At 39.2% G+C, this 25,879-nt stretch overlaps 1 protein-coding gene across 2 annotated transcripts in view; it reads left to right on the top strand.

Annotated features, from left to right (window-relative positions):
• Window positions 1–23,770, top strand: part of AZIN1 (antizyme inhibitor 1) — a 43,186-nt gene extending 19,416 nt beyond the window's left edge. The window contains exons 1-11 of one of the 2 annotated variants that reach the window (XM_090040468.1): window positions 2,697–2,837; window positions 4,325–4,447; window positions 5,196–5,369; window positions 5,672–5,844; window positions 14,149–14,283; window positions 16,389–16,470; window positions 18,160–18,234; window positions 20,036–20,201; window positions 20,745–20,860; window positions 20,956–21,170; window positions 23,095–23,770. In XM_090040468.1, the coding sequence (XP_089896594.1) occupies window positions 5,238–5,369; window positions 5,672–5,844; window positions 14,149–14,283; window positions 16,389–16,470; window positions 18,160–18,234; window positions 20,036–20,201; window positions 20,745–20,860; window positions 20,956–21,170; window positions 23,095–23,206 (1,206 nt within the window). In that variant the 5' untranslated portion in view covers window positions 2,697–2,837; window positions 4,325–4,447; window positions 5,196–5,237 and the 3' untranslated portion in view covers window positions 23,207–23,770. Of the gene's footprint in view, window positions 1–2,639; window positions 2,838–4,324; window positions 4,448–5,195; window positions 5,370–5,671; window positions 5,845–14,148; window positions 14,284–16,388; window positions 16,471–18,159; window positions 18,235–20,035; window positions 20,202–20,744; window positions 20,861–20,955; window positions 21,171–23,094 lie in introns of those variants that run through there. The other variant, XM_090040467.1, reaches the window with a different exon arrangement.
• Window positions 23,771–25,879: the final 2,109 nt, after the last annotated feature.

Genomic DNA, 25,879 nt, shown 5'->3' with positions numbered 1-25,879 from the left:
TTTTAAACTGTTTTTTTCCTTTCCTTCCTTTCATCCCAATTTCACCTTAATTTTTGTTTGGAAGATAAACCCTGAAAAGTTCCCAGGTTTTTTGTTTTTTCAGTTTATTTAAAAAAAAAACAACAAAAAACTGAAAATGCAGAACACTAGGTATATTATAATGGGCAACGAAGTCCTTGTTTGTAAGTGGGATGTTAGGAATGGACTTGCAGAAAACTATCTTTCACTATTGCTGTAGCTTTTCTTTGGTCTTGTCCATCAATCTCTTGATTCCAGAGCTTTGATAAACTCCTCACTCAGGCTCATCTTTCAATCTTGTTAGTCACTTCTGTTTGCCTGTTTAGTTTTGTGCCACAAATATTCCAGTGCCCTTATGTAAAAGGGTGGCTGACTGTCAAATCAAATGTATTGCAGGAGTGTTTGTTTCAAAGTGGTGATTGTGCACAGAATAGCTCTGTAAACAGGATTGTAGGGGTCATATTTGTGTTATTGATTCCAAATCAGACTCGCTCGGATCACAATTTTTAAAATGCATTTCTCATAATTAAATATACAAACCTAACCTGGGATCTGATGGTGAAATTCTCTTGCACTTTTGCACTCTTACTCCCCCCATCCCCCCAATGTGGCTTGCATTACTAGTAGTGAAAAATTCTGCAACTAGACTCCTTTTTGATTAGTGCTAGTCAGAAGATGCATCTTGCTTCTCCATAGCTTTGGCCCTGCATTGCTCACAGAAGTAAGTCTGTGTCTGAGGTCAGCGTATGTGACTCATTTTACATGGAGGAGGGGGTGACTTGCTGGATAAGAATATACCAGTTTATGGTCACTTTAATGTAACTACTTCATAATGGGTTTAAATTGAAGGCATAAAACTGAGGCATGTTTTCACATACCAGGTTAATATGCTGAGAAGAAAGTAGCATCTTGGTCATCTTGCATAATTTTTTGTAACTACTTAACAGACATTTAGTTAGTACTATTAGGTTTCAAATTTGAGTGTTTTTTGGGGAGTGGGAAGAAGAGGATAAGGAAAAGCTGGTACAGTGGTTTTGTAATTGCAGAAGCAGAAAGTTATCTCAGCTTGTTGGGAACCCAGGCTTTTTTCTCCAGTAGAAAGCAAAAATGTCTTCAGTTGGGACATATTAAATTGTTGTTAATTTAATATTAATATTTTGGATTCCTTAAAGGAAGGCTAAAGTCTTTGCCAGTTGTGTTTTGCATGTGTCCATGTCAGCCTCTAGAATTGGGGCAAAGTTTATCTTAATCTCCATTGTATGTGGTTCTGAATGGCAAGATTGTACAGCATTTCTGTAACCCTTTGGTGTGCAGTATGATTATCAATGTGAAGAATCTATATTCATGATATCTTTCTGGACTACTAGGTTACAAAACTATCAAGGCACAAGTTAAGGCAGCAAATTTGCCTTTTAAAAGAATGTGACCAATTTCCTTGAATTGGGAGCCTAAAATTCAGATGCCAAAATATAACATTTAGCATCTTTTAGGCATCCAAGCTTCAAGATGCTGACTTGCTCCCTTGTGGGCTTTTTCAGTGGTGACCCTATCTTTCATGCGACTGTCTCTCTGAATTGTTAACATCTTTAAAGATTTTCCTTAAAAGTAGGTCTGTAAATGCTCAGCTCCTTTCCTAACAGTTGTATAAACTTCATCCAGAGACTTCTGAGAACATCAGAACATTCAGATAAAAGCTGGCTGGCTAGCATCTTGTTAAGTTTTTACATGGGGGTCACCGCTAGCGTGATGGTGAGGAAACTGAAACCTGGCCAGTCACAAATCTAAAGGGTTGTAACAGAACTGGTTTTAAACTGTACATCACCATGTTAATCCATGGTAGACTTGCTTGCTTGCTGGATCATGTGGTCAGTTCTTAGCCACTTGCTCATTGCTTATTTACTTCGGGTTTTTTTCTCTCTCCTCATTGTAAGATCAGGACTTAAGACATTTAATAAATTTATTTTTAGTTCTCTTTGGACTTTGGGCAGAGTTGTCACTATGTGAAATGGGTATGATGCACTTTGGTTAGAAACAACCAACAGCAGTGCAGACTTTTTGATTCAACAGGACAGCCACATTTTTAAACTTTGGCTTTAAATTGTTTAAAGATTTATTTATTTTTTTTGCAGGTCTCTTTCATCAGTGACTGCATTAAATCTTTGTGTTTTTAACTTTGGCACAACTTAAACAACAGTTTTAAAATGGGCATTTGTATTGCTGTATGCAACAAGGATGGTCGTCTAATGGCTTGCATGCTGCAACTGGCTCATGGCAGATCAGGGAGTGGGACAGGTAGCACAGTGGCAAATTGGGTAGGGAGCAGAAAGGAGAGCAGCAGATTGGGTAGAGGAAGGGGATTGGAGAGGCACTTGGAGGGTTTAATTTGTAGCATGCCTCCCAAAAAAGGTCTGGTCCTGTCCCATCCCCCCAGGCAGAGTATGGAAGCTCACACTTCTGAATGGCTTTTCACTGGCAAAATCCCTGTTGAGTAGAAGTCTTTATTAAGCAGGTAGTGGTTCACATGCACTGTAGCAAGCCTAGAAGGCCCCTCTGACTAAGCAGAAATTGCATTGGATGATACGTAATGTTTAAATTAATGTAACCATTTTTCTGTTGCATAGTTTGTTGCATAATTTAAGGACCCGGATATAAGGCTTGGCGGCCCATCCCTTGTGTTTCTTGGTTTATGACTGTCGGCTTTGCGGAATACGGCTGAGATGAAAGGACTTCCTGAGGATGCAAACTACTCCATTGGCCTACTGGATGAAGGAATAACTCCTGCAGATGTTATTGACAACTATATTTTTGAGCAAACTCATGTAAGTACTTGATTCCCAAAACAAGTCTAGTTTATTTTAACATAACAATGTTCTTGTTTAAGTTATCAGCATTTAATTTTTAATCTGTAGTGGTGACTGAAGTCTGACTAACAGTTGTTATGGGTGACATAGCACTGACCTCTTCAGATAAGGCTGTATACGTTTTTCCATATAAACTTGTATCTGGTTGTGTTAGCCCTTTGAACTGAAGTTTTGTTAGCCCTTTGCTTCAGGTTGAAATATTTTGGGAAATCTTGGTGTTTAGAAATGAAAACAAAAAGAAAAACCCCAAAGCCACAACACCCCACTGTTCAGCCACATTCAGTTGTATGAGGCTAGAGGTGAAATCAGCTTTCTGAGATCTAAAACTTTTCAGCTGATTCACTGACAAGCTCTAGCCTGTGTAGAACTTGGGACATGGACATGAAATATTGCAAATGAGAGATCTGGGGATCGGGAAATAACTGCTATTCTAATGAAGTTTGTGTGTGTGCATGTGTACAGAGTTTGCCTCCTTGTGTACCAAGTGCCTTGTGGGTGCTCTGGCCGCCACTGATCCTCCTACATGGCAAATGAATAGTGAACAGGTTGATGTTACTGTATCTCCTACAAATGCTCTTTCCTTGGGCAAGGTGTTACTAGGCTGGGAGGTGGTAAGCCTGTCCTCATTTTTTTTTTTTCCCCCACAGAAAAGCTGTAAAATTCTGTGCACACCATAGCCTTTACTTAGCAAGGTTCTTCCCTGCAGCTTCATCTTTATAGGCAGGCAAGTATGCACCTCACTTTACAGATGCAATAAAGGAGAGTCAGGCTACAGTCACCCCTAGAGAGATTAGAGATGAGATCTATTCTGAACGCCATACCTAGGAGTTCTCCACTTTAACTGCACTGCTTTTCAAAATGAACTTGCCATACATAGGTGGCACTAGAAAGTAGTTGGGGCAGGGGGAGGGGCTAGTATGGAGCATGCCTGCCGCCGCCTCCTCCCTCCCACAAGGCTGTTCCAAGGTTGGTGTACACTGGTGTTGTGCACGGCAGGGGCTGTGGGTGTGGGCTACGGTGTTGGAGTCACTGTTGCTGGCCCAGTTTAGGGGAGGGGGCTAACCGCCATGAGCCCCAGCCTTCCTCTGTGTGTGTGTGTGTGTGTGGCTATGCTGTCAATTACTAGACTATATAACCTTCTGAATTGTGTGGAGAACTTGTCAAATCCTGGTTCCTAGTCTTCTTTCTATCAAACAGGTAAACCTGTGCTGTGGGTATAAAACTCTTCCTAGATCCTAATCTTGCTGATGACTTGTATAGGGGGACAGTATGCTTCTAGAACTTGTATTGGCTCTTTTGTTCTTTCCTTTTCTCAGAATAAATTGATATTTTTTAGTACCCTTGCACATATGCACTTGCTAAGTCAGAAGTCAAATGTTAAAATTGATGTTGCCTGGGAAATCTAAATTCAAATGCATGTTATGATACTCCTTATGTGATCACAGGCTGCTAGTTTTATGGGACCCCTGCCTCATTGATTGCACAGGAGGGACAGTAAATGAAGAACAGAGGATGATCTCCTGTGGTTAAGACATTGGACTGAGACCAGACATCCTATGTGATGTTGAGTAAGACTATATTAACTGATGGATAAGGGGACCTAATGTGAAGTTGCATTGGTGACCTGGCATTTCCCTAACTTTCCAGTACTTGACTTTACAGTATTAATGCTCTTCATATAGGTTTCTGTATGTATTTTAATAGGATTTCCATGCCTCTGATATGGGACAGACCTTTAATGTGTTTGAATCTGCCAGTTAAAAAAATACTGAACAAATTTTTTCATTAAAACACCATATGAGCTGCTGGTTTTGAAATAATAGTAGTACCAAGTGGAAAATTCCCCATTTTATAAGATACAAAACTATATTCAGATCATGGAAGCATTTATTTAATTTTTCCCCCTCCAGGAAGTTCTAGACTTCAAAATATGTATGTTTGTAAAACAAATGTTTTTGTGTTCTGAAGTATAGTTGGAATGATGATACTACCTAGCAGATAAGTAGAATATTTCAGCCAAAAAATTGCAAGGTACTATCTAAAAACTTTTTAATATCTTTGTACTAGAAGGTATTCATTTTAAGTAAACTGGCAGAAAAGTCAAGTCAATTGCTAGAGGTCACATGTAAAAGCTGTGCTTAAATAGGGGAAAAAGATGTATGTAGCCTTGACTCCCAATGATTTGTCAGATGCAGTAAGCAAGAGACTTCATGCTTCACTGTGTTTTGAGGGTTTTTTGTGCTTTGAGGGGAAGGTCCATAACTTTTTAAAACATACTTGATTCTTATTTCTTTTCTAACTTCCTTTGTTTTACAGACTGGAAAAAAAGCATTTTTTGTTGGTGATCTTGGAAAGCTTATGAAGAAACGCATCGAATGGCAGAATGTGATGGCACCAATAAAACCATTTTACCCCGTAAGATGCAATTCCACTCCAGCCGTTCTTGAGATTCTAGCAGCTCTTGGCACCGGATTTGTGTGTTCCAGTAAAGTAAGCATTAATTCTGTAACTTGCTGTTACCTTCCTTGAGCCCTGTTTAATCTGTTTTGGGTAAAACAACAGCTTTTGGCATTAGTTACCATGCTAATATTGTCTTTTTGCCTCGTAATACTCAATTAAAGAGTATACAGGTTTAAAGCTGTACTTGTATGTTAGCCAGTTATTTCAAGGGTACAAATTAGCTAAAGAAAAACCTTATTTTTGCAAGTTCCAGAATAAATTTTACGTATTCACTACAGGATTTTCATTTGCCATTCTTTAAAACTCGGCTACTGTCTTGTCTTGTTTTCTAGACTGAAATGGCAATATTACAGGACTTGGCCATAGCTCCTGAAAATATCATGTATATAAATCCTTGCAAGCAAGCCTCTCACATAAAGTACGCAGCGAAAGCTGGGATAAACATCATGACTTGTGATAATGATATTGAGCTACAGAAAATTGCACGTAATCATCCAAATGCGAGGTAAGTGTTGAAAATAAATTTTAGGATTTTTCTTGCTGTGAGAATTTTAACTTTAGCTATGCTACCTATCTATTAGGAAGCAGGAAAAGTGTGTATTATTTTTAATAAAATGTAGCTATGCTAGTCTTAATCTAACCTTGTCTCTATTGCAGTATTTATCTAAAGATGCTACCACTTTTTTTGTAGAATTTTCTCTTGGTTTTGGCTTCCAAGCTTAGTAGGAGAAAATCACCCAGCTCAACCTTGGAGGGGAGGGGAAAGGAATACCAAGGAGGAGTGAAGACTGGAAGCCCAAGTTTCACTTAATGTTTCGGTAACTTTAATGTTAGCATTTTTGGCACCTCCTTTGTCGACCAAGCTGGTTTGCTTTGTGCAGCTTGAGTAGCTTTTCTTTCTTTCAGGACTTTCTTTACTTCCCTGGCTCCTAATGGCTTCAAGCAAAGTCTGGGGGACAAAAATTATCAACCAGTAAAACTACACATTTGTGGCCTCTACTTGGCACTTTGTATGATGCCATTGCATAGCATATCCATGTTTACTGGAGAACTAAAAACAGGGAAGGCTTGCTTCCAGTCCCTCCTTTGTGCCACTTTGACCTAGAGGGTTTCAAAAGAGAAAGCAGATTTGGATATATACTTTAATTCATCTCTTAGATGGAATGTTATTAGTGCTACCCACATTGGATCTAGATGGAAATCAAACCTGTAGCAATGTTGGTTACTTCATCAATATTATCCTTCATCATTTTACCTTCAAAGCTAAAGACCTGCCATAGGCTGTATCTTGACTCCTTGGGCACCAGTCCTTGAAGTGAATACTGCAATGCTTCACACTGGGTGAGGAGGTAGTATTGTATTTTACATTATCAGGGAGCATCAAGAAAAAGGTGCCATGACCTGGTTACTAAAGCCATTGAGATGAGGCAGGCCCTTTTCCCAAAAGACCCAAATACCATTTGGATACAAGTCTTATAAGCGGAACCAGGGACACAAGAAATAATTAGCAAAACTCTCTAAATATTTAAACTGTCTCTAGTACTTGCTTTCCACTCAGTTGTGGCCGTATGTACAATTTAAAAATGCAACTGTATGGATTTAAACAAGTTCTGGGAGCCTGCTAATGGCAAAGCAGAGCAGCAGCAAGCTAGGAAGACTCAAAGTATCTGACTACAGTATTTCAGTTTCAGTGTCTGAGCTGATTTGGCTCTAAGTGCCAATCCAGAAATCTTTGGAGGAAATAATTGGGACTCCTGCTGTAGTCCAATGGGAATGTTGTGCCTATTTGGATTCTGTTGATGAAGTGTCAAGCCGGCCCAAACCACTCATCCAGTCAAATACTGAGGAGCATTTCTTGGCTTTGCTTTTCTTCCTTTGTCCTTACCTACTGTCACACAAGCTTGACAGTGAGGAGGCTATGGCTGGAGAAAGAAGGCTCAGACGTTTGTTGTAAATACTTAGTTTGTGCCTAGCTGCTTTAGGACAAATGTGTGTTTTAGCTCTCAGCTGCAGCCTCCAAGTTCATCTTGTCAAAGGACAGTAGCCATTTTCTAGAACTTGGTCTTTTCCTGGCTGGATCAAGTTTTGTAGCACAGGTGCCTAGAATTAAAAAATAAAATACAATCTGTGCAGGAGTGTGTGGACTTAAGCTAGCATCTAATGCAACTCAGCTTTAATGTGGGTGATTATGATAGTGAGAATACCATCTTGGATGGGCATTTATTCACTTGGTTGCAAGTCTTTTAGGCTTATAGAAAACTTGAGGGCATACCCTGTGATCCTCTCTAATGAAGAGAGATGGGTGAAAGGCCAGTCTGCATTTTTTAGCTTGCCTCATTCCTACAGGGAAGGGGAAAGCCTTTGGTTTGAGGACTAGCTTCCATATTTATTGGCATCAAGAACAGAGTGACCGCACAGCAGCATTTTCTGCTGCAACATTGGCAGTAAAAGTCTCAATGAAGACATTTCCCAAATTTGAAACAAACAAGTAAAACAAAATCCTCTGCTTTGAGAAACAAAAGGAACTTTGTAAGTAGCTAGTGGGTATGTTAGAAGCCTTCATAAACTAGAAAGGCATGTTAGAGGATCATTCAGTTAGAGTAAAGCAGTTTGATGTCTGCTTTGTGTTGAGAGAACCATGCAGCACTTGCATGCATCCAAAATAAACTGCCATTTATATTTAGGCACTTGCTTAAATTCAGTTTCTAGGAAGAATCTCCTTTCCATTTGAGTCATTTCCATAGAACCTAAATCAAGATTATTACCATGTAGTTGTTTCCTTCTGGATTTCTTCTATTGCATTCCTTCACTTTTTTTTTTTTTAAAAGCTTCTAAAACCAAATATTTCTTATTAAAAATAGGCTGTTAAAAAAAAGAGATGAGAGCATATTATCTTGTAAATGTCTTGTTTGATGTATTTTCTCTTAAGTCCCAGATTTTGGATGTGCCTTGAATTCAAGGGTGTTGTGTTGTCAGAAGCATGGCTCTCTTTATTTTAATTTTTTTGGTGTCTGTAGACATCCTGGTTATTGCTGTTTTTTCAGCAAATGGTGTGTGTGCATGCACACATTTTGAAAACAAAACTAAATGTAAAAAAAACCCCTAAAAAAACCCAGACCCTTAATCATAGGAAGGTAGGACTAGGAGGGATCTCCATGAGGTCATCTGGTTAAGCTTCTGCTCAGGGCAGGATAATCTGTCTAAACTATCCCAGTGAAGTGTCTGTCAAATCTCCTCCTCAAAATTTTCCAGGGATAGAAATTTCACACCCTGTTCAAATAGTATATTCCAATGCTGACTACCATTATACCAAAATTCCTCCTAATCGCCAACCAAAACTTCCTCTTCTGCATCTTAGTGCCCTTGCTCCTAGTCCTGTCACCTATGGCCACAGACAAAAGCCCATCTCAATCCTGTTCATAGTAGCTGAAGACTGTTATCCAGTCTGCCTTCAGTCTTCTCCAGACTGAACTCTCTAATCCTATTGGCTTTTCCTCGCAAGTCTTGCCTCCCAGGCCCCTAATCACTTTTGTTGCTCTATGCTGAACACTTTCTAAACTGTCCATATCCTCCTGGAAGTGTGGGGCCAAAAACTGGACATGCCTCTCCAGGTGAGGTAACCCTACTACCCCTCCACCTCAGGGTCTATCCAGCCCTTTCTGGATTTCAGTCCTGCTCTCCAGTGTCTTCAACTCTACTTAACTTGGTCGTCCACCCTTCCTTTCGTTTTAGTTTGTGCTTTCACTTTTTTGTAAGTATTGCTATTCTTCTACAGTTCAAGCTCCTTGCGCTCTGCAAGTAAGAATCTAGCACAGAAAATTGTATCTTAACTGCTCTTAAGGGGTTGCAAAATTACTTGTTACTTGCAAGAGAGAGATTCTCTTTCTTCCAGTTGGAGGGGAAACCTTTTTGAAGAATTAATTTTCTCAAATGTTGATGGGTTTTTCTATGTCTTCCAGGCATTATTTTTAAAACAATATGTTGTTTAATGTTCTGTTGCCTCTTTGGGAAGTCTTCACTTCCTGTTAAAGTAGTTTGACTGAAAGAATCCAAGGGCAGTTAATTATGCTCAGTGTGCATCTTTGAAACCTAGAGTCAGGGCAAGGATAAGTAGTGTTATGTGCCTTTAAAAACCTGAGATTAGTGAGGGGACTGCAAGTCCAAGATTTCACAAGCCAGCTAAGACCCAGAAATGAGAATCCTGAATGGTATTTTCATAAAAGAAATTGCAAGGAGACTTTATCTTTTCAAGTGAAAACAGCTAGCACTTTATATATAACATTATGTCATGGAAACTCAGCTGAGGAGTTTGGTATATGTAGTCCTAAATATTTTCAGATTAACATCTGTCCTACTATGACTGTAGGATGTAAAATGTACTGGTATGGTTTTGGAGTTCTTGCAGGATAAATTCAAAGGTTATTGGGGTTTCTTCTTTTTTTCTTTTTTTTTTTTAATAGGAATGTTATTAGTGTTTCCTTATGGTATTACAAATGTTGCTAAATACATTAAATATTTTGTTAAACAATTCTTTAACTTTTTTAATTCCCTTGAAACGCTTCTAATGAGTTAGGAAATAAACCTGGCCAAAGGAAATGACAAATTGATATCAAGACGCAGGATAATAAGGGCATCCTTTAAAGAAATAAGAATGATTTGCCTCTTCATGCATACTCCTCTAAATTGTCTATTGTAAATATTTTCAGTTTGGGAATTTTCTTAGGCAGGGATTAATAATGAAAATCTAAGAAGCTACTGTTAACCCTGACCTTAAGATAAATTAATGGATCATACCCTAGTACAGTGGTCACCAACCAGTGGATCTTGATCCACCAGGAAGTCTTGGAGCCTCTTGGAGTCCAATCTGAGGATTGGAAGGAGGGCAGAGTGCCCACATGCATGCCCCAGCCTAGCAGATCAATCCATGGGGGGGTGGGGGGACTAGATAGAAGCCCTTGCAGTGAGGGACAGTGCTGCAGGAACAGGGCTAAGTTGAGTGGGGCCCCTGTCAGGTGGGACTTACCTGCTGGAGAGGCATGCCCCCAAATAATTTTTTCTCCCTCTGTCTGAATCTGCCCCTGTTTCTCCCCCCGCCCTCCCCCAACCAAATTCCCCTGCTAGGCGGAGTGGGGGGAGTGGCAGCAGTGCACAGTAGATCTTGGGTTACTTTTAAATGCCAGAGGTGATCTGCTTAAAGGTTGGAGGACCACTGCCCTGGTATTACCTCAAAGATTTCAACCTACACCTCTGTTTTTAAAGGATCAAGTACCATAGAGGGTTCAATCAACATATAACCAATATAGGGAGATATAGATACCAAGATACCGGTTTGTTTTTTTTGCTTAGGAAGTGACCACCTTTCTGTAGTCCTCAACCTTTAAGAGAGCTTGGTATTCCCCCAGGCCTTATTAATGATAGAACCTGTATTTGTCAATAGAAAATTGAAATGGGACACCTATCTAGCCAAAAAGGTGACTGATAAATTTCATGTGGAAGATTTCAATATTTTAAGAAACTTGGTAATATAGCCCAAATACCAGAGGATATTTTTCAAATCATTTTACTTTTTCCATGGAACAAATAAATAGTAAACAAGGGTGTAATATACCTGTTGTTGATGCAACTAAGTATCAGGTAACAAATGATGAAATGAATAATCTCCTCAAAGTATAATGGAAGAACAAACCCCCAGGCCCAGGTAGAATACCAGTGGAAGTTTTATATTGATAATATCTAATGGTAGACTCTGGTCTTGGAAAAATAGTATAACTCTGAGTGAGCTGGACCAAATCCTAGATTCCTGAAAAGGGGGTACCATCATACCCTTTTTCAAGAAAGTGCTAAAAGATGAGCCAGAATCTTATTGCCCCATAAGTTTAATAGAAGTTTCAGCTAAAATCTTTGGGTGTCACTTGTTTATACCATCTCATAGCATGGGTAAAAAGAGAAAACTTTTATGAACATCAGACTGGATTTAGGGATGGATATTCCACTAAAATGTCTCAAACTGAAGGGTAAATACAATACTGATTTGTGCATTTGCATATATTTAACATATGTTATATTTGTTGATCTGTCAAGAGCTTTTGACAGTATAGATGGAAGTAAACTTTGAGAGAAGCTGTTAAATTATGGGACTGACCCTTCTCCCTTGCATCTGCTGATTTTAGAATATCATAAAGGTATATGTGCCCAAGTTAGGTGGGGTCTGAGGGGTGAGCTTGCACAACAGAAATTTCAGACAAAAAGTGGTTAGATAAGGATGTATTTTGGCCCCCTTGCTATTTAACTTTTAATGCAACTGCTATTATCAGAAACATAGGATGCTTATTTTCATCCCCCAAAATTTACCAGCAACCCCAATCCCTATTTTAATGTATGCAGAATGACTGTCATACTCTCAAGAACTCCCATTAGCTTACAGAGTGCAGTTTAAAACTTTTGAGCATCTTTGTGGACAGAAGGAAGATGAATGATGATAAATCCAAAATAATGCTTTGGGGAAGCTGTCTAAAATACCTGTGGAACACGGAGGGGAATCGAACTCGAAGTTGTTAAAACCTTTACAGCTTTTCAATCATGGAAACACCACATTCAGTCAGTTTAAAAGTAAGGCAGCCCAATTGGCAGTGGCTATAAAGACATTTTTGAGACCACAGCAGGACTATCGGTCCTAAGCTCCCATATTAGCGCATAAAACCAAAATTGTGTGCCGGATCCTGTATGGGGCTATGCTGTTAGTAATGATGTAGGCATACCTCAGAAATAAGGGTGGGTGGGTTGGCTGGTTGGTTCGTTCTCAGGGTTCTTCTGGGTCTTCCTTGTTCCACTCCCACAGCTCTCTTGATTTAGAGACAGGATTAGTCTCCATTTTAACTAATATTATTAGAATGGTGGGATTTGGGTTTAAAATCCTGCCTCTTCTACTGTCTGACTTGCTGGAATTGTGCCATATAGAAAACGTCAGTAATCCCCTTTCTCTTCAGTCTCCCCAACCAAGCTTTTCTTTCCCACACTTCTGCATTTTCCAGGATGGGACATTGTCAAAGACAATGAAAGACTTTTCTCCCCCGTAGAAAAGGTCTGGATTTCCAGAGGTTTTGAGAGTTTGCCAGGCAGAAAGCCCTTGCCACTGCAAAAATCAATTTGTATTGCCCCTCTATAGTCTTTTGAAATTAGATTGGAGAGTAGAAAAGTATTTATAGCTGGATCTCAACAATAAATGGCAAACCTCTTTGACTAGACTCGGGACCAAACAGATGCCCACAGCTGTTTTGTCTGGACATGGACTTTCCATTCCAAGTGCTAAAATGTTGCCCCATCCTGTCTAAGAGTTTTGGAAGATGCTATTCATTATGTCTTGGAATGTCTTCCAGCAAACAGATTGATATTTAGTAAACAGTCTTGCAATTTTTGCTTACAAGACTGAAGCAATCAGAGCTAAACATCTTTTACTGTTGATATGACAGATTAAACTTTATCACTGTTTGTTTGGGTTTTTTTTACTGTTAATTGTGGACCTATGCCCAACATTTTTATAGATTCATGATCTGATTTATCACCATATTTGTACTTAAGTTAATTTTAGGAGTAGGAATAATGGTTGGCCTTTTTATAATATTTGCATTTCGTTTTTTGTTTAAATTTATATTATGGTTGTATGTCCATTTTGTGTTTGTTTTTCGGGAGCACTGCTTTCAGCCAGAATCCTTAATAAATTGAGCTGAATTCTTTGACAGCTGTTAAATTATCATATCTGTAATAGATGTGAGCATTCACAGTCAGGAACTGACCTTTCCATATGGATGTGTAGCTTGCTAGTTACCAATGCCTTTATCTCCAGGTATGATTGCTATAATGTCCCTTACATGATGCATTTAACTTTACCACTTGACTCTCAAAAGGTGGTAGCTAGTAGCATCTCACTGGGATTGAAAAATGGTACAAATAATATCAGTGAAAGAAATAACTAATAGAAAAGGGATTCATGGCAGTTGTCATTTGACTCCTATCTTGGGTTGGATGGGCCTCCTGGGATTTCAGCCCTGAATAACCCAAAATAAGTCCCATGTGGGGGGTTATCCTAAATAACCTTGTGCCCATGTTTGAAGGATGTCTTTCCAAATGCTCAAACTACATGCATTAAAGCAGAACAGATGATCCACTTGACTAAGGAGATTCAGTACGTCATCAAACCACAGAGACTTAACAGCCCCATGAGGACAAGGTCTGATGAATTGGTTGTCCAGTTAGGGAAAGTCTGTCTTCAAACGATCACTTTACCCAGGCAACCAGTAGGCAGCAGGAAGTGGAACAGAATTCTCTCCTTATGCTCTTCTTACACCTGCCAGTGGAGCTAGGAGGCATGTGGAGAGGGTGCTCAATGTACATCAGACTGTTATAGCCAAAACTGATATGGAAGAATACATCCAGCCAGGCCAGTCCAAAGGGAGTCCCAGTGCACACCTCCAAACAGCAAGGGAGAAAACATTCTAGCTATCATTTAAAGAGCAGCTTGTAAGCAGCCATACTTTTTATTAGATGGTAACACTTTCTTCTATTACAGCACCCAACAGAGTCTTGGTTGCTACATTTCGAAATCCCTTATCCTTGTTGGCTCCATGTTTTAGCCCCTAATTGCTAGTTTTTTCTCTGTACAGGATTTTTTTATTAGGTTCACTTGATTCATCCATCGATGGAGTTGGAGTACTGACAGCATAATCAACATACTTCTGACAGTCTTCAGGCTGCACATATGCTGATGATGATGTAAACCAACTGTGCCCCAATCATCTTCCCCTTCTCTTAGGCTCTTACTACATATTGCCACAGAAGACATTAATGGAGTTGAAGAGATGAGTATGAAGTTTGGCACCACACTGAAGAACTGTAGGCATCTCATGGAACTTGCTAAGGAGCTTGAAGTCCAAATAGTTGGTGTTAAGTGAGTAGCTCTCCTCTTCTTTTTCTGTTAAGTGTAACATTAAATGCTCAAACAAATATAAGACTGATTTATTTACTTTCTGGTGTATGCTGACCTTTTTTCCTTTTTACAGGAAGTAATAAAAAAGCAATTTGTATAATTTTGAGAGTTTTTGTCAAATAGTTATCCCCTCCAACCAGTATGAAAAAGAAATGGTTATCTTAGAGCCAATGTTACAACACTGGGAATATCAAAATCCCCTGTCATGGCCAGAAATTGCCCAGTGTGGGTTTTTTATCGATCTTCCCCAGCCATTCTCTTGTTTTCCCAGCCAGTTTTGTATGTTCAGTTTTGCATATAGAAATAGGCTGAACTACCAAAAAGCTGTAATATGTTTGGGGAAAACTCTCACTTGTTGGGTGAGGCAAGGCTGTAAGATATATATTTAACTCGGATTTGCACTGATGTTTATCCTAGTCACTCTTAGTAGTAGAGATCATGTAACTTTTTTAGTTCTGACCTGTAGATGGCAGAAGGCTTCATTGAAGCATTTTAGGTCTTAAGATCTGAATGATTTGTGATTCTTCAAACTGAAATAAGTTGGATACATAAAGGATAAGCAAAGATTGTGTCCCTTCATCTGCCAAAGATGTGTGTAGAAAGCACTAATGAAAATCAAATGTTTCAAAAAAACCATGTAGAAGAAAAGTTGTTGTTTTTGTCATCAGGATGAATAACGTGATTTTGCCTCTCCTCCTTCTGCCCCCCTCTCCTACCTAATAAATACAACTTTACTTAAATTGAATACTTTTTCTTTTGCTGTAATTGAAATTCACAACTTGTTAAGGGTATTATCGTCTGGTTACAAAATATAAATTATTCAAACAATACTCGTTTTAAGGAAAATCAGATTGCTGAACTACTGCAAGTCACTGGCTAAGCAACTAAAACAAACTGAAGTGCTAAGCTGCGTTTGTGATGTCAGTAGTCACCTCTTGCAGATGAAGAGATTGTTTGTTTGACTTGTTTGTTCAAAGGAAAAAAAAATTGAAAAAAGCATTTTTGTATATGCAAATAAAAATAAATGCCAAAATGACAATCTGCTAATTCTAAAAGCTTGAAGAGCATCCTGAACAAAAACTTAGCTGTTCAATTTACTAACTGTAGGTACTTCCTTTGTTTTAATAATCTGTTTAGAATAGTCCAATTAAGTTTTTAATAACTTGTTTTTCTCCCCCCAATTCATCACTTGTTAAGAGAGTTTAGTTGCACAAAAATAGTGGGAGTTTTTTGTTTTTTATTTGGATGCATACTGTCAATCTTTGTATTCTAGATGCATTTCAAATACCACGCAGTTAATTTAATAAATAAGAAATGTTGTTGGTCAGTTAGCTTTATGTATACTTTACCGTATTTAACTATACAGTAAGTGGAGAATAATATCAGTACAGGATTGGTCTACAGTATTTAAAATGCTCTGTCTATTTTAGTTCTGATTTTTACATTTTCTACACTGTTCCTCTTGCCTACCACTAGGTGGTTATAAATCTTCAAGGACTTGATACAAAACCTTCCACCTCCTGGTTGCAGCTTTTAGTTCTAACCCAACTTAACTAGAAGCTACTATCAGATGACTCTTTTGTAACTTACTATTACTTGATACTTATTTAAAGTGCTTTTTCTGGAGTACAAAAGCATTATACAATGGTGTGAAATATTAAATGCTTGCCTGTCTAAGGGCACAGACAGCACTTCAGCTGTACTTTTTTAATTGACAGATTCATGAACAGTAAATAGCAAGGTTATTCTTTGGAGCTCTAGGTGTCTTGACTCTCCATTAAGATTTTAAGAGTCCACAGAAAGAGTTCATTAAAGAGTATTAAAAACTATTTTGAGATTTGTTAAACTGGTGTATATTTGTTTTGTTATGGGTAAAACTTTTAAAGTATAAGGAAAATGCATCGGTGTGCTGCCTGAACTGTTTGCATAGCCATAAGTCTCTCACGTGCCTCTTAAAGTCGGTCATCTATGCATGGACCTTTTAGATGTCTCTACTTGTTTAGAGAAATGGCCTGTGTAGTACTGATGTCAGGTTTTCCATGCACTTACGTTTTTTTCTTTTTCAGATTTCATGTTTCTAACTCTTGCAAGGAACCTCAAGTGTATCTACATGCTATAGCTGATGCTCGGTGTGTGTTTGACATGGCTGTAAGTAGCTATATTTGTACATATTATAAATGTTGGAGCCAGCAAAGATATAAAAAAAACAAACAAACCAGTATTTCTACTACTGTGGTTCTAGAAGTCTTGGTCACCCACCAGAAGTCACTTATGTAAGCACTGTACACAGAAAAGGACTGTCCCTGCCCAGAGCTGCTAGTCTGAAGAGAATAGAAAAGATAATTGTTATAAACGGACCTACCTTTCAATTAAGGAATGATAATACGAAACTATAGATCTTAAATATGTGATTTGAAACACATCAAAAGGTCTTTTAGAGCAGATTTTAGATTACATTTTTAAAAGCCAACCGCTCTTTTTAAAAAAAAAAAAAAAAAATCTGGATTCACTCTTAACAGAACATTTACCTTTTATTACAAATACAATAAAAGCTTTGTTCAGCAACCATGGGGAATGGAGGGTGCCAGATAACAAAATATCCTGGTTAATTGAGAGGCCCAAATAAGAAGTCTTTGCCTGTTTGGGCTGCTGCTGCTTCTCCCACGGCATTGCCAACCCTCCCGCAGGCCCCCACGCAGGCTGCTATGCCCTGGGCCGTGGGGGCTTAGAGAAACCAGAAGTGCCATGGTGGGCACTTCTGGTTTCACTTTGCAAGACGGCATGCTGGTTAATAGAACATGCTGGCTTGTAAGGTGCCAGTTAACGGAGCTTTTACTATACATATTTTAAAATAAAAGGCTTTAAAATGCTAGACCATAGCTCGGGTACTGTAGTCTTCATGCAATGATATTGCTACCAATTGGAAAGTAAAGTGCGCAAGGAAATCAATTATGTACAAAGTATTGATGATGTATCAGGGCTTTTGGAAGGAGGAGACAAATGTGAACTCTTCCCTTGGGAAAGAGGAACTCTGGATCTAGGCCAGGGGTGGCCAACCAGTGGCTGGAGCCACATGCAACTCTTCAGAAGTTAATGAGTCTCCTAAATCTTTGCACAAGCATATGGTGACCACATACATATACATATATAATCATTACATATTACTGTGACTCTTTGGCAATGTACATTGCTAAATTCTGGCCCCTTCTCAGGCTCAGGTTGGCTATCCCAATCTAGACATCCAACAGTCGTTCTGCTGTCAGAATACAGTCAGTACAGCAGTGCTTCCCAAACTTTGTCAGCATGACCTCTCACTCCCAACCTACAGCTTCCCCACACCCATGGCTATCCACTGTTGTGACCCCATTTGGGGTCATGACCCACAGTTAAGGGACTGCTGCAGTACAAGCTGTTAAGGTAGCTGGTGCTTCTGCATGATTCCATAGAAATAAAGTATGGCAAAACCATTCCAACTTTACCCCTGCTTACTACTTACTCCAGAATTAAAACGAGGGAGACTTGGTTAATTCATAAATGCTCATACAGATGTAATGTTTAGATCTGTAGCCACTACTGTGGGCTCCCACAAATGCATTTAAACTATTAAATGTTGTTTGTCCATCAGCTCACTTGCATCAACCTTAATTTTTTGATAGTGTTACACGTGTTGTTTTTAGGTGTAGATTCTTTGGGGGGTGAAATTATTTAGTAAGAGCATATTGTTCTGTAGTAAAAAAAAATCTAAAGTAATTGCCTTTAAAGAATTGTATGTTTCTTATGAATGGAAGACTGTACAAGTGCCTATAAAGTATAAAAGCTATACTACTACCTTTTTAGGAAGAATTTGGTTTTAAGATGAACATATTGGACATTGGTGGAAGCTTCACAGGTTCAGAGCTTCAGCTGAAAGAGGTATGCATTGCAAAGACGTGTAACTAGCTTGCCCTATTTGTTAGTCTTTCTATTGATACTAGTATCTGAAACCTGTACTATCACACCAGACCAGTAAGCAGATAAAAATGGGGATTGATAGGACTTTATGCCATAGTTGCAGCCATAAGGGACTAATTTAGGAACTAACCAGAAGTAGCACAAACCTAATAATCCTGCTAGCTTCATAATTCCAGTACAGATAATATTATATCACCCCTTGGTATTAAGAATTAGCAAATGGGAAGAAAAGTAACCAGTCTGAATTGCCACCACCTGCACACCAAACAAAGGCCTCTCTGGTTCCCTTGTCACCTAAATTTGTTAATACTATCATGAGCTTTTTGGATCTTTCTTGTTGAGGCAATTCTACCTTTTAACCTACTTATATTTGTTGAATATTAGTTTCATAGTTTCTAGGGTTGGAAAGGACCTGAGTAGATCATCTAGTCTGACCCCCTGCCATGGCAGGAAAGAGTACTGGGGTCAAACAACCCCAGCAAGGTATTGATCTAACCTCCTCTTAAAACCCCCAGGTTAGGAGCCAGCATTACTTCTCTTGGAAGCTGGTTCCAAATCCTAGCTGCCCTGATTGTGAAGTAGCGCCTCCCTGATACCTAGCCTAAACCTACCCTCAGCCAGCTTGTGACCATTATTCCTGGTCACTCCTGGCAGTGCTCGGGGGAACAGTGACTCCCAATGCCTGATGAACCCCCCCTGACTAGTTTTATAACAGGCCACTAGATCCCACCCCCTGCCCCAGCCTTCTCTTGTAGAGGCTGAACAGGTTCAGGTCCCGTAGCCTCTCCTCATAGGGCCTGCCCTGCTGTCCCCTGATCATGCAAGTGGCCCTCCTCTGGACCCTCTCCATGTTGTCCACATCCCTCTTGAAGTGCAGTGCCCAGAACTGGATGCAGTACTCCAACTGCAGCCTGGCCAGTGTCACATAGAGGGGGAGGATCACCTCTTTGGACCTGTTCAAGATGCATCTGTGGATGCATGACAAGGTGCGGTTGGCCTTCCTAACTGCCTCCCCACACTGCTGGCCCATGTTCATCTTGGAGTCAATAATGACTCCAAGATCCTCTTCTGCCTCTGGTGACAAGAAGGGAGTTCCCTAACCTGTAGGTATGGTGCCGGTAGTTTCTCCCCAGGTGCATCACTTTGCACTTGTTGGTGTTGAATCCCATCCTAGTCTCATCCGCCCACCCTTGTAACCTGTCTAGGTCTGATTTTGAAGTCTGTCGCATCCTTCCAGTGTGCCCACATCTTAGTGTCATCAGCAAATTTGAACAGGGTGCTTTTTACCCCCTCATCCAAGTCACTGATGAAAATGTTGAACAGTGCGGGCCCGAGGACCGAGCCCTGCGGAACCCCACTGCCCACATCCTTCCAGGTTGAGAAGGACCTATCTGCTACCGGTATTGACCAACTTCTGCAGCATTAGTGTCTTCAGTGTTTTAGTGTGGACTTGTGGTTGACAGCATGTCACTTACCTATTGTAAGGGCTAGATTAATACTAGGTGAATTCAGTGAACAACTCAATTTCTTTCCTAAGCTGCAGAACTGAAGGGATTTGGCCAAAAATGTTTGTTTAACTTGGTGGGGGAAGGGAGAGTGACACTTCTGCCTTTATAGATTTGCAAATAGTTTTATATCTAGTGCTGTGCTGGAACAATTTTGAAGTTGCTGGCTGGGAATTTCTGATGGGAGCTGTGGCCAATTGTCAACCCTGTATCCTTCACAAAAACAAAAATAAAAGAGCTGACTTCAATCCCCCTAGGTTAATCGTGTCATCAGTCCATTGCTGGTTGACTACTTTCCTGAAGAATCTGGTGTGAATGTGATTGCTGAGCCTGGATGTTACTATGTTTCTTCTGCATTTACTCTAGCAGTTAATATAATTGCAAAGAAGGCTGTGGAATACGATAAACATCTTTCCTCTGGAAGTAAGAAACACTTGTTTTTGTATGTTTTAAGAATTGATACAAGAAAGTTTCTCTTGAGTAGATCATCTTTTTCCTGAAAACACTGAGATTAGTGGAGTTGAACAAATGGTCACTTCTGGAGTCTTGATTCACATTTGGGGTTCTGCCAAGTGTGCATCTGATTTTCTCGTGCATGTTTTAGTATTTCTTTCTCACCAGTTACCAGATATGACTTTTGGTTTTCAGAAACCCTCACAGAATATAATTAAAATCATATTAGGGGCAGTTGGGGGAAGGGAACAAACACAGTGGAGCTATTATTGTCCCTCTGGTATTAAAGACAAACTTCTAAGTCATTTTGAGAAACGACTGAAATATTAAGTATACCGAATTTAACAGCAAGTCTAGCCTCTAGTAACAGAGTTGAATTGCTGGTCTAATCTTACAGTGGCACTTTCCTCCCACAACATTTTGATCCAGTGTATAGTCTACCTACAACTAGTGGGGGGAGAATCCTCCTTTGCAAGTCAGCTTTTTAACATATAAGCACTTTTATTCTTCCAGTGGAACAAGCCAGGAGCAATGAGCCAGTCTTTATGTACTACATGAACGATGGTGTTTATGGTTCTTTTTCAAACAAATTGTCTGAGAAGTTGAATGCTATCCCAGAGGTTCACAAGGTAAATCTTTTACAAATTTAGTATAATATAAAGAACTTGATGTATTTGAAACTGTAGTCCTTGAGCTAAAGCCTTATGTCTACTACTTTTTGTAGAAATACAAGGAAGATGAGCCTCTGTTTGCAAGCAGCCTTTGGGGTCCATCCTGTGATGAGCTTGATCAAATTGTGGAAAGCTGTCTTCTCCCTGAGCTGAGTGTTGGAGATTGGCTGATCTTTGACAATATGGGTTCTGGTACCTTGGGTGAACGCTCCACCTTTAATGATTATCAGAGGCCACTGATTTACTATGTGATGTCTTTCAGTGACTGGTAAGAAAACATTCTTTATCTATAGGGATACTGGCACTTGCCTTTCTGGAACACTTTTTAAAATGTGACCCTGTATTTTGCTGTCTAGTGACTGATAGAGAAATGCTGAAGTTTTTTGTTTTGTTTTCAAGACAAGATAGGACAGTGGTTCTCAATCTCATCTCATTAGACTTGAGGGTAGCCCTAACAAAAGGTTATCTCTTAGTTTTTCCAGTTAAAAACAAGTGAAAATAATAGATCAGTTCTATTGCAAAACTCAAAGCCTGCAACAGGTCAGGTTTTTTTAATGCTGTAGACTTCTATTTTAAAACTCTGGGTTTATCATGTGAATCTCATTTGCACACAACAGTGCCAATATCACATGGCACCTGCAGCATCCTCAAGGCACCACGGTGCTGCGGTACCCTGGTTGAGGATCACTGACCTAGGAGAAAAACCAGCTTAACTCTTGTAATGCTACTACACAAGGTTTCATCTTCTTGAGCCTTAATTTTTAGCTAGTTTTAGTAGAATGCTTCTAGCTGTAGGCACTGGTTGAATGCAGCTAAATTAAACATGCTTAGAATTGCCTAAAGTGAAACTTTAAATACAAGGTTTCTTGATACAATATGTAAAACAGGCTATCATGTAAGCTAGCACACTACTTAATGCTAATTGTTTTTAGTCAGTTACTGTAAATAAGGAGACTAACGTTGTCCCATTAGCTTTCTTTCACTGTAGAAAGGTGCTGGGTTTCCAAATGCAGTCAGCAGTTAAAACAGCCCAGTTCTACTGCTTTAATTCATCTCCTGCTACTGTGATTCACTTTTAGACAGTTCCTGTTCATTTAACTTGTGGGTTTAGAACTCAAGTATCAAGTGATGAGATTTGTTTTTTTAGAAGTACTGATGAAACGCAAGTTGTGTAGAACAGTAATGTATGGAGGAAGCTGGGAAGATGTATAGAATAGGAGGTGTGATATGAAGCTGCATTTACAAAAGAACCATCCTAAATTCTAAACACAACTAATAATAGGGATGCTTTGAATGGGGAGTAGGGTATATGTATAAAAACTAATAATCAAACATAGTTAAATGAAGCTAGGAGTCTCCATGGGAACTTCTATAATAAGCAGAACCTATATACCATAGGTTTGCCAGAATTATGAATTCAGGCACTGATGTGTGAAGACTAACTTTTGGGTAGAAAGAGAACATTGTCTCATGTCGCACTTGTGCTGTCATAAAAATTGATGGCAGTACAAGCAGGAAGAAAATAGATGTGCCTACATTTTGTCAAGACTTCTGATGTGAAACACCCTGGGAGAACTGGGTACTTCTGAGCATAGGAAGTCAGGGTCCCTTGCTTATGGAAATCCTGGAATGGGTCTCCATGGGTGAAAGCCAGGCATGTCCTGGCCTAGAATTCCCAGTGTGAAGCAGGGGTCAGTGCAGGCACAGGCCACTTGGGCCACACCTGCTTGCCTGGGACCCGTGCTTCATGTGGAAGAATAGGGCAGTGAGAGTCCCAGTATGGAGTCATGGGATTCTGTGGATTCCCTAGGTCCTCCACCTCTTGCCACCCTAAGCTGGGACCCATGCCTTGCCACGAGGCCTGTGTTGGTGTGAGAACCAGAATGGATCCCAGCAAAGAAGCAGGAGGCAACAAGGGATGTGGGAAATTGCTGGGTGATCGCATCGCTTGTTGTCCTGCATTAGGCAGTGTTTCATCCAGTAAAGCAGATCTGCTGCAGTGGGACACTTGTCAATGTCTGTGTGTTCTTGTTGTTTTTAACCCTTAGTCTTGTTCTGTAAAGCTGTCAAGCAATACTAACTTTGAACTCCTAGATTTAATGTTGGTTTCCAATATTAGGTTGACATGAGAACTTTCAAGAAAATCTCGGGTATGGCTTTTCTTGAACACGCCCCATACTTTTCTGCTGCAGGTATGAGGTGCAAGATGCTGGAATTACTTCAGACACATTGATGAAGAACTTCTTCTTTGTGCCTTCATGCATTCAGCTGAGCCCAGAAGACCGCTTTTCCACTGCAGCTTAAACAGGCATTAACGCTTCATTTAGACCTGCAGTTGCAAGTCTGTAGTTTGTCTGGTCAACATTCCAGTATGGAAGAAAATGGAACAATCCTGAATTCATATCGTCTTCAAAACTTGAAAAATTAGTAAGGATAATTGGGACCAGGCAAAACCAGCTACAACTACAATTCATTGGGGGTGGGAGGGATAGGAAAAGGTGTCAAGATTTAAACTTGCCAGTTTGTTTAACCCCTGAGCGTTTTAAATTAAATATGCAACAAAATGGATGACTTAGTGGAGATGGAAACCCACTTCTTGGGTTCCCTGTTAAACAGTTTACATACAAGTACACAGTTTTTATACTAAGGATTCCTGTTAGAAAGTCTTGTAAAGTTATTGTCTTTTGCCCAGATACATCAAATGTCAGTGGGAGACCAGTGTGACCTTCATTTAGATGTTTAGTATATTTAGAATGTGTAAATTTGTGCTTTGAACTGTAGTTTAATAAATGTAAAATTGCATCATAGTATTTGTTGTATTTGACCCTGACGTATCCCTTGTATGATTGCAATAAAACTTTGTGTAGATTTTACTGTTTTTTCAGGTGAACTTTGGGAGAGGGGCTAGATAGGAAAGATAGCTATGAAATAGATATGTACATGATTGTTTGGGCAAGTCATCTTTTTTTTTTCTAGCCCATTATCAAGTTTAGGTTGGCAGAGCATTAAATCATGAATAATTTTGGTAAATTAAATTTGCACGTGTGAAGTGAAGTCCAGTAAATTACTGGAAAGTTGAAATGTAGTTTGTGGTGTTGATTAAACAGAGTGTGATTTTTAATTTAACTATTCTAACACCAAAAATATCAAATCTGCAAGGCAACAGTGGTAGCAAATAGTAGTAGATGGAAGTATTTTTAGCAAAAATGCATGTAGTACCCAAGTAGAATTCTGAAACACAGCTTTATTGGCTAGTTAAAACCTTCAATTTTTGAACAGGCTTTTATAGTAGTGTTAAGTTCATCTAGGTCTGTACAGCACTACATCTTACCAGAAGGGCTACATTTAATCTTCAGAAACCTCGATGCTCTTTTGCACTCTATTTAAATATACAGAAATAATAGTAAAGCACACTTCTACAAATATACTCCAACTTCACCAACTAATCTTAATTATTGAAATTGTTCAGTGGATTTACCTGTTCTGTTGTTTAGAGCCTCTTGGTTCTCTCTCCTGTCCCACCCCCCAGTTCTCTCGCTTTCTCATTTTAACTTATTCTTTTTTTTACTAATCTGAAATTTTTAGAAATCAGGATTTGAACTAATTCATGGTGACTATTTAACTTCTGGATCGGAATTTAATGAATTCATCAGAAGGCTAATGAATTTGACAATAGGATTTATTCCTAGTTGGAATAATTCCTGTTTTCTTTAGTTGCCTCTCGCATGCAAATCCTATTTTACATGAGTGCCGATTTGGCAGGAAATTAACTTGCTGTAGAGTGAGGCTATGAATACATCAGACTTGATGCTTTTACTCCAAGGTGGAAAAAATGAGTTATGAAATTTCTTTCCAATTTGGGTTTTTACCATGAAGGGCTTTTCTAAGCATAATCTTATAACTGTGTTCACACTAGGAGACTCTACTGCTTCCTGTTCATAAGTTGATAATTACAACAATACTAAACAAACAAACAAAAAAAATCAGCCCTAAGAAAAGCACTGTCCTGTACACCTTGGTTTAAGGATTTTTTTGTTTTGAACAGATAGACCCAAGATGGGCCTGTCAAATAGCATAGGGGGTTGTGGCATTAGGAATAGTTTTCTAGAAAACCTAGCCATCAGACAGTCCTTCAGTGGCAGGCTTAGGTAGAGTCCCAGAACTCCCACAAATAAGACTGCACAGCCTTTAAATACAATGTGAGGTTGTCTAAGACAATATTACAGGATTTTGCTGTGGTGTCTTAAGGAGAATTGTTTTATGTTAAACTTGCAATTCAGTTGCAAATAATTCCTTTGTAAATGATATGGTAGTCATTTTAGAAATGTCTATTGTATTTGAAGATGGTTTGCCATAAAAACAAGTTTGAACACAGTATGTATTACAATTTGATTATGCTAAAAATTGTTACTCTCCTTTCTGTTTTAAAATACTGTACTCTAATTCAGAACTGAAAATATAAAGACCTGACTGATTTCTATATAGTTACTCAAGCTGTAATGTAGCTTTGTCATGCTGAATACACTTACAGCTATTTGCTCAGTGGATTGGGATGCCCCTCTTGATTTTTTTTCTGGTATGCCTAGAATAGTGGCTTTTTAAGCCAGGAATTTTCTGGTGCTAATATTTTAATGCTAATATACACACAACCTAGTGACCTTGTATACTAAATAGATGCCATTTGTTATACTGAACCTTAAGTTTGAGCTGTGTTTTCAAAGTACTGCAGTGTGATGTCTTCCTACATTTTTGTTCACGTGCGTTATAGCATATTTCCCAAGTATTTGAAAACCATGAACACAACTTGCAGTAATGTTGTTGTATTTACAACCAAACTGCTTATTAATCTCTCAGACTGAATACTACTGAGTCTGTTTCCATGTCTATCCAAGCAGCCAGTGCTATTATACAATACAGTGGATCTTTCCACTTGCTATTCAGTCACCCTACACTGTTTTCAATTCACTCTGAGTTTAA

Source organism: Crocodylus siamensis, chromosome 3 (assembly GCF_052110815.1).
Source record: "Crocodylus siamensis isolate JL-2025a chromosome 3, ASM5211081v1, whole genome shotgun sequence".
In the NCBI taxonomy this organism is placed as follows: Eukaryota; Metazoa; Chordata; order Crocodylia; family Crocodylidae; genus Crocodylus; species Crocodylus siamensis.
This window is presented reverse-complemented; position numbering and strand designations above follow the sequence as displayed.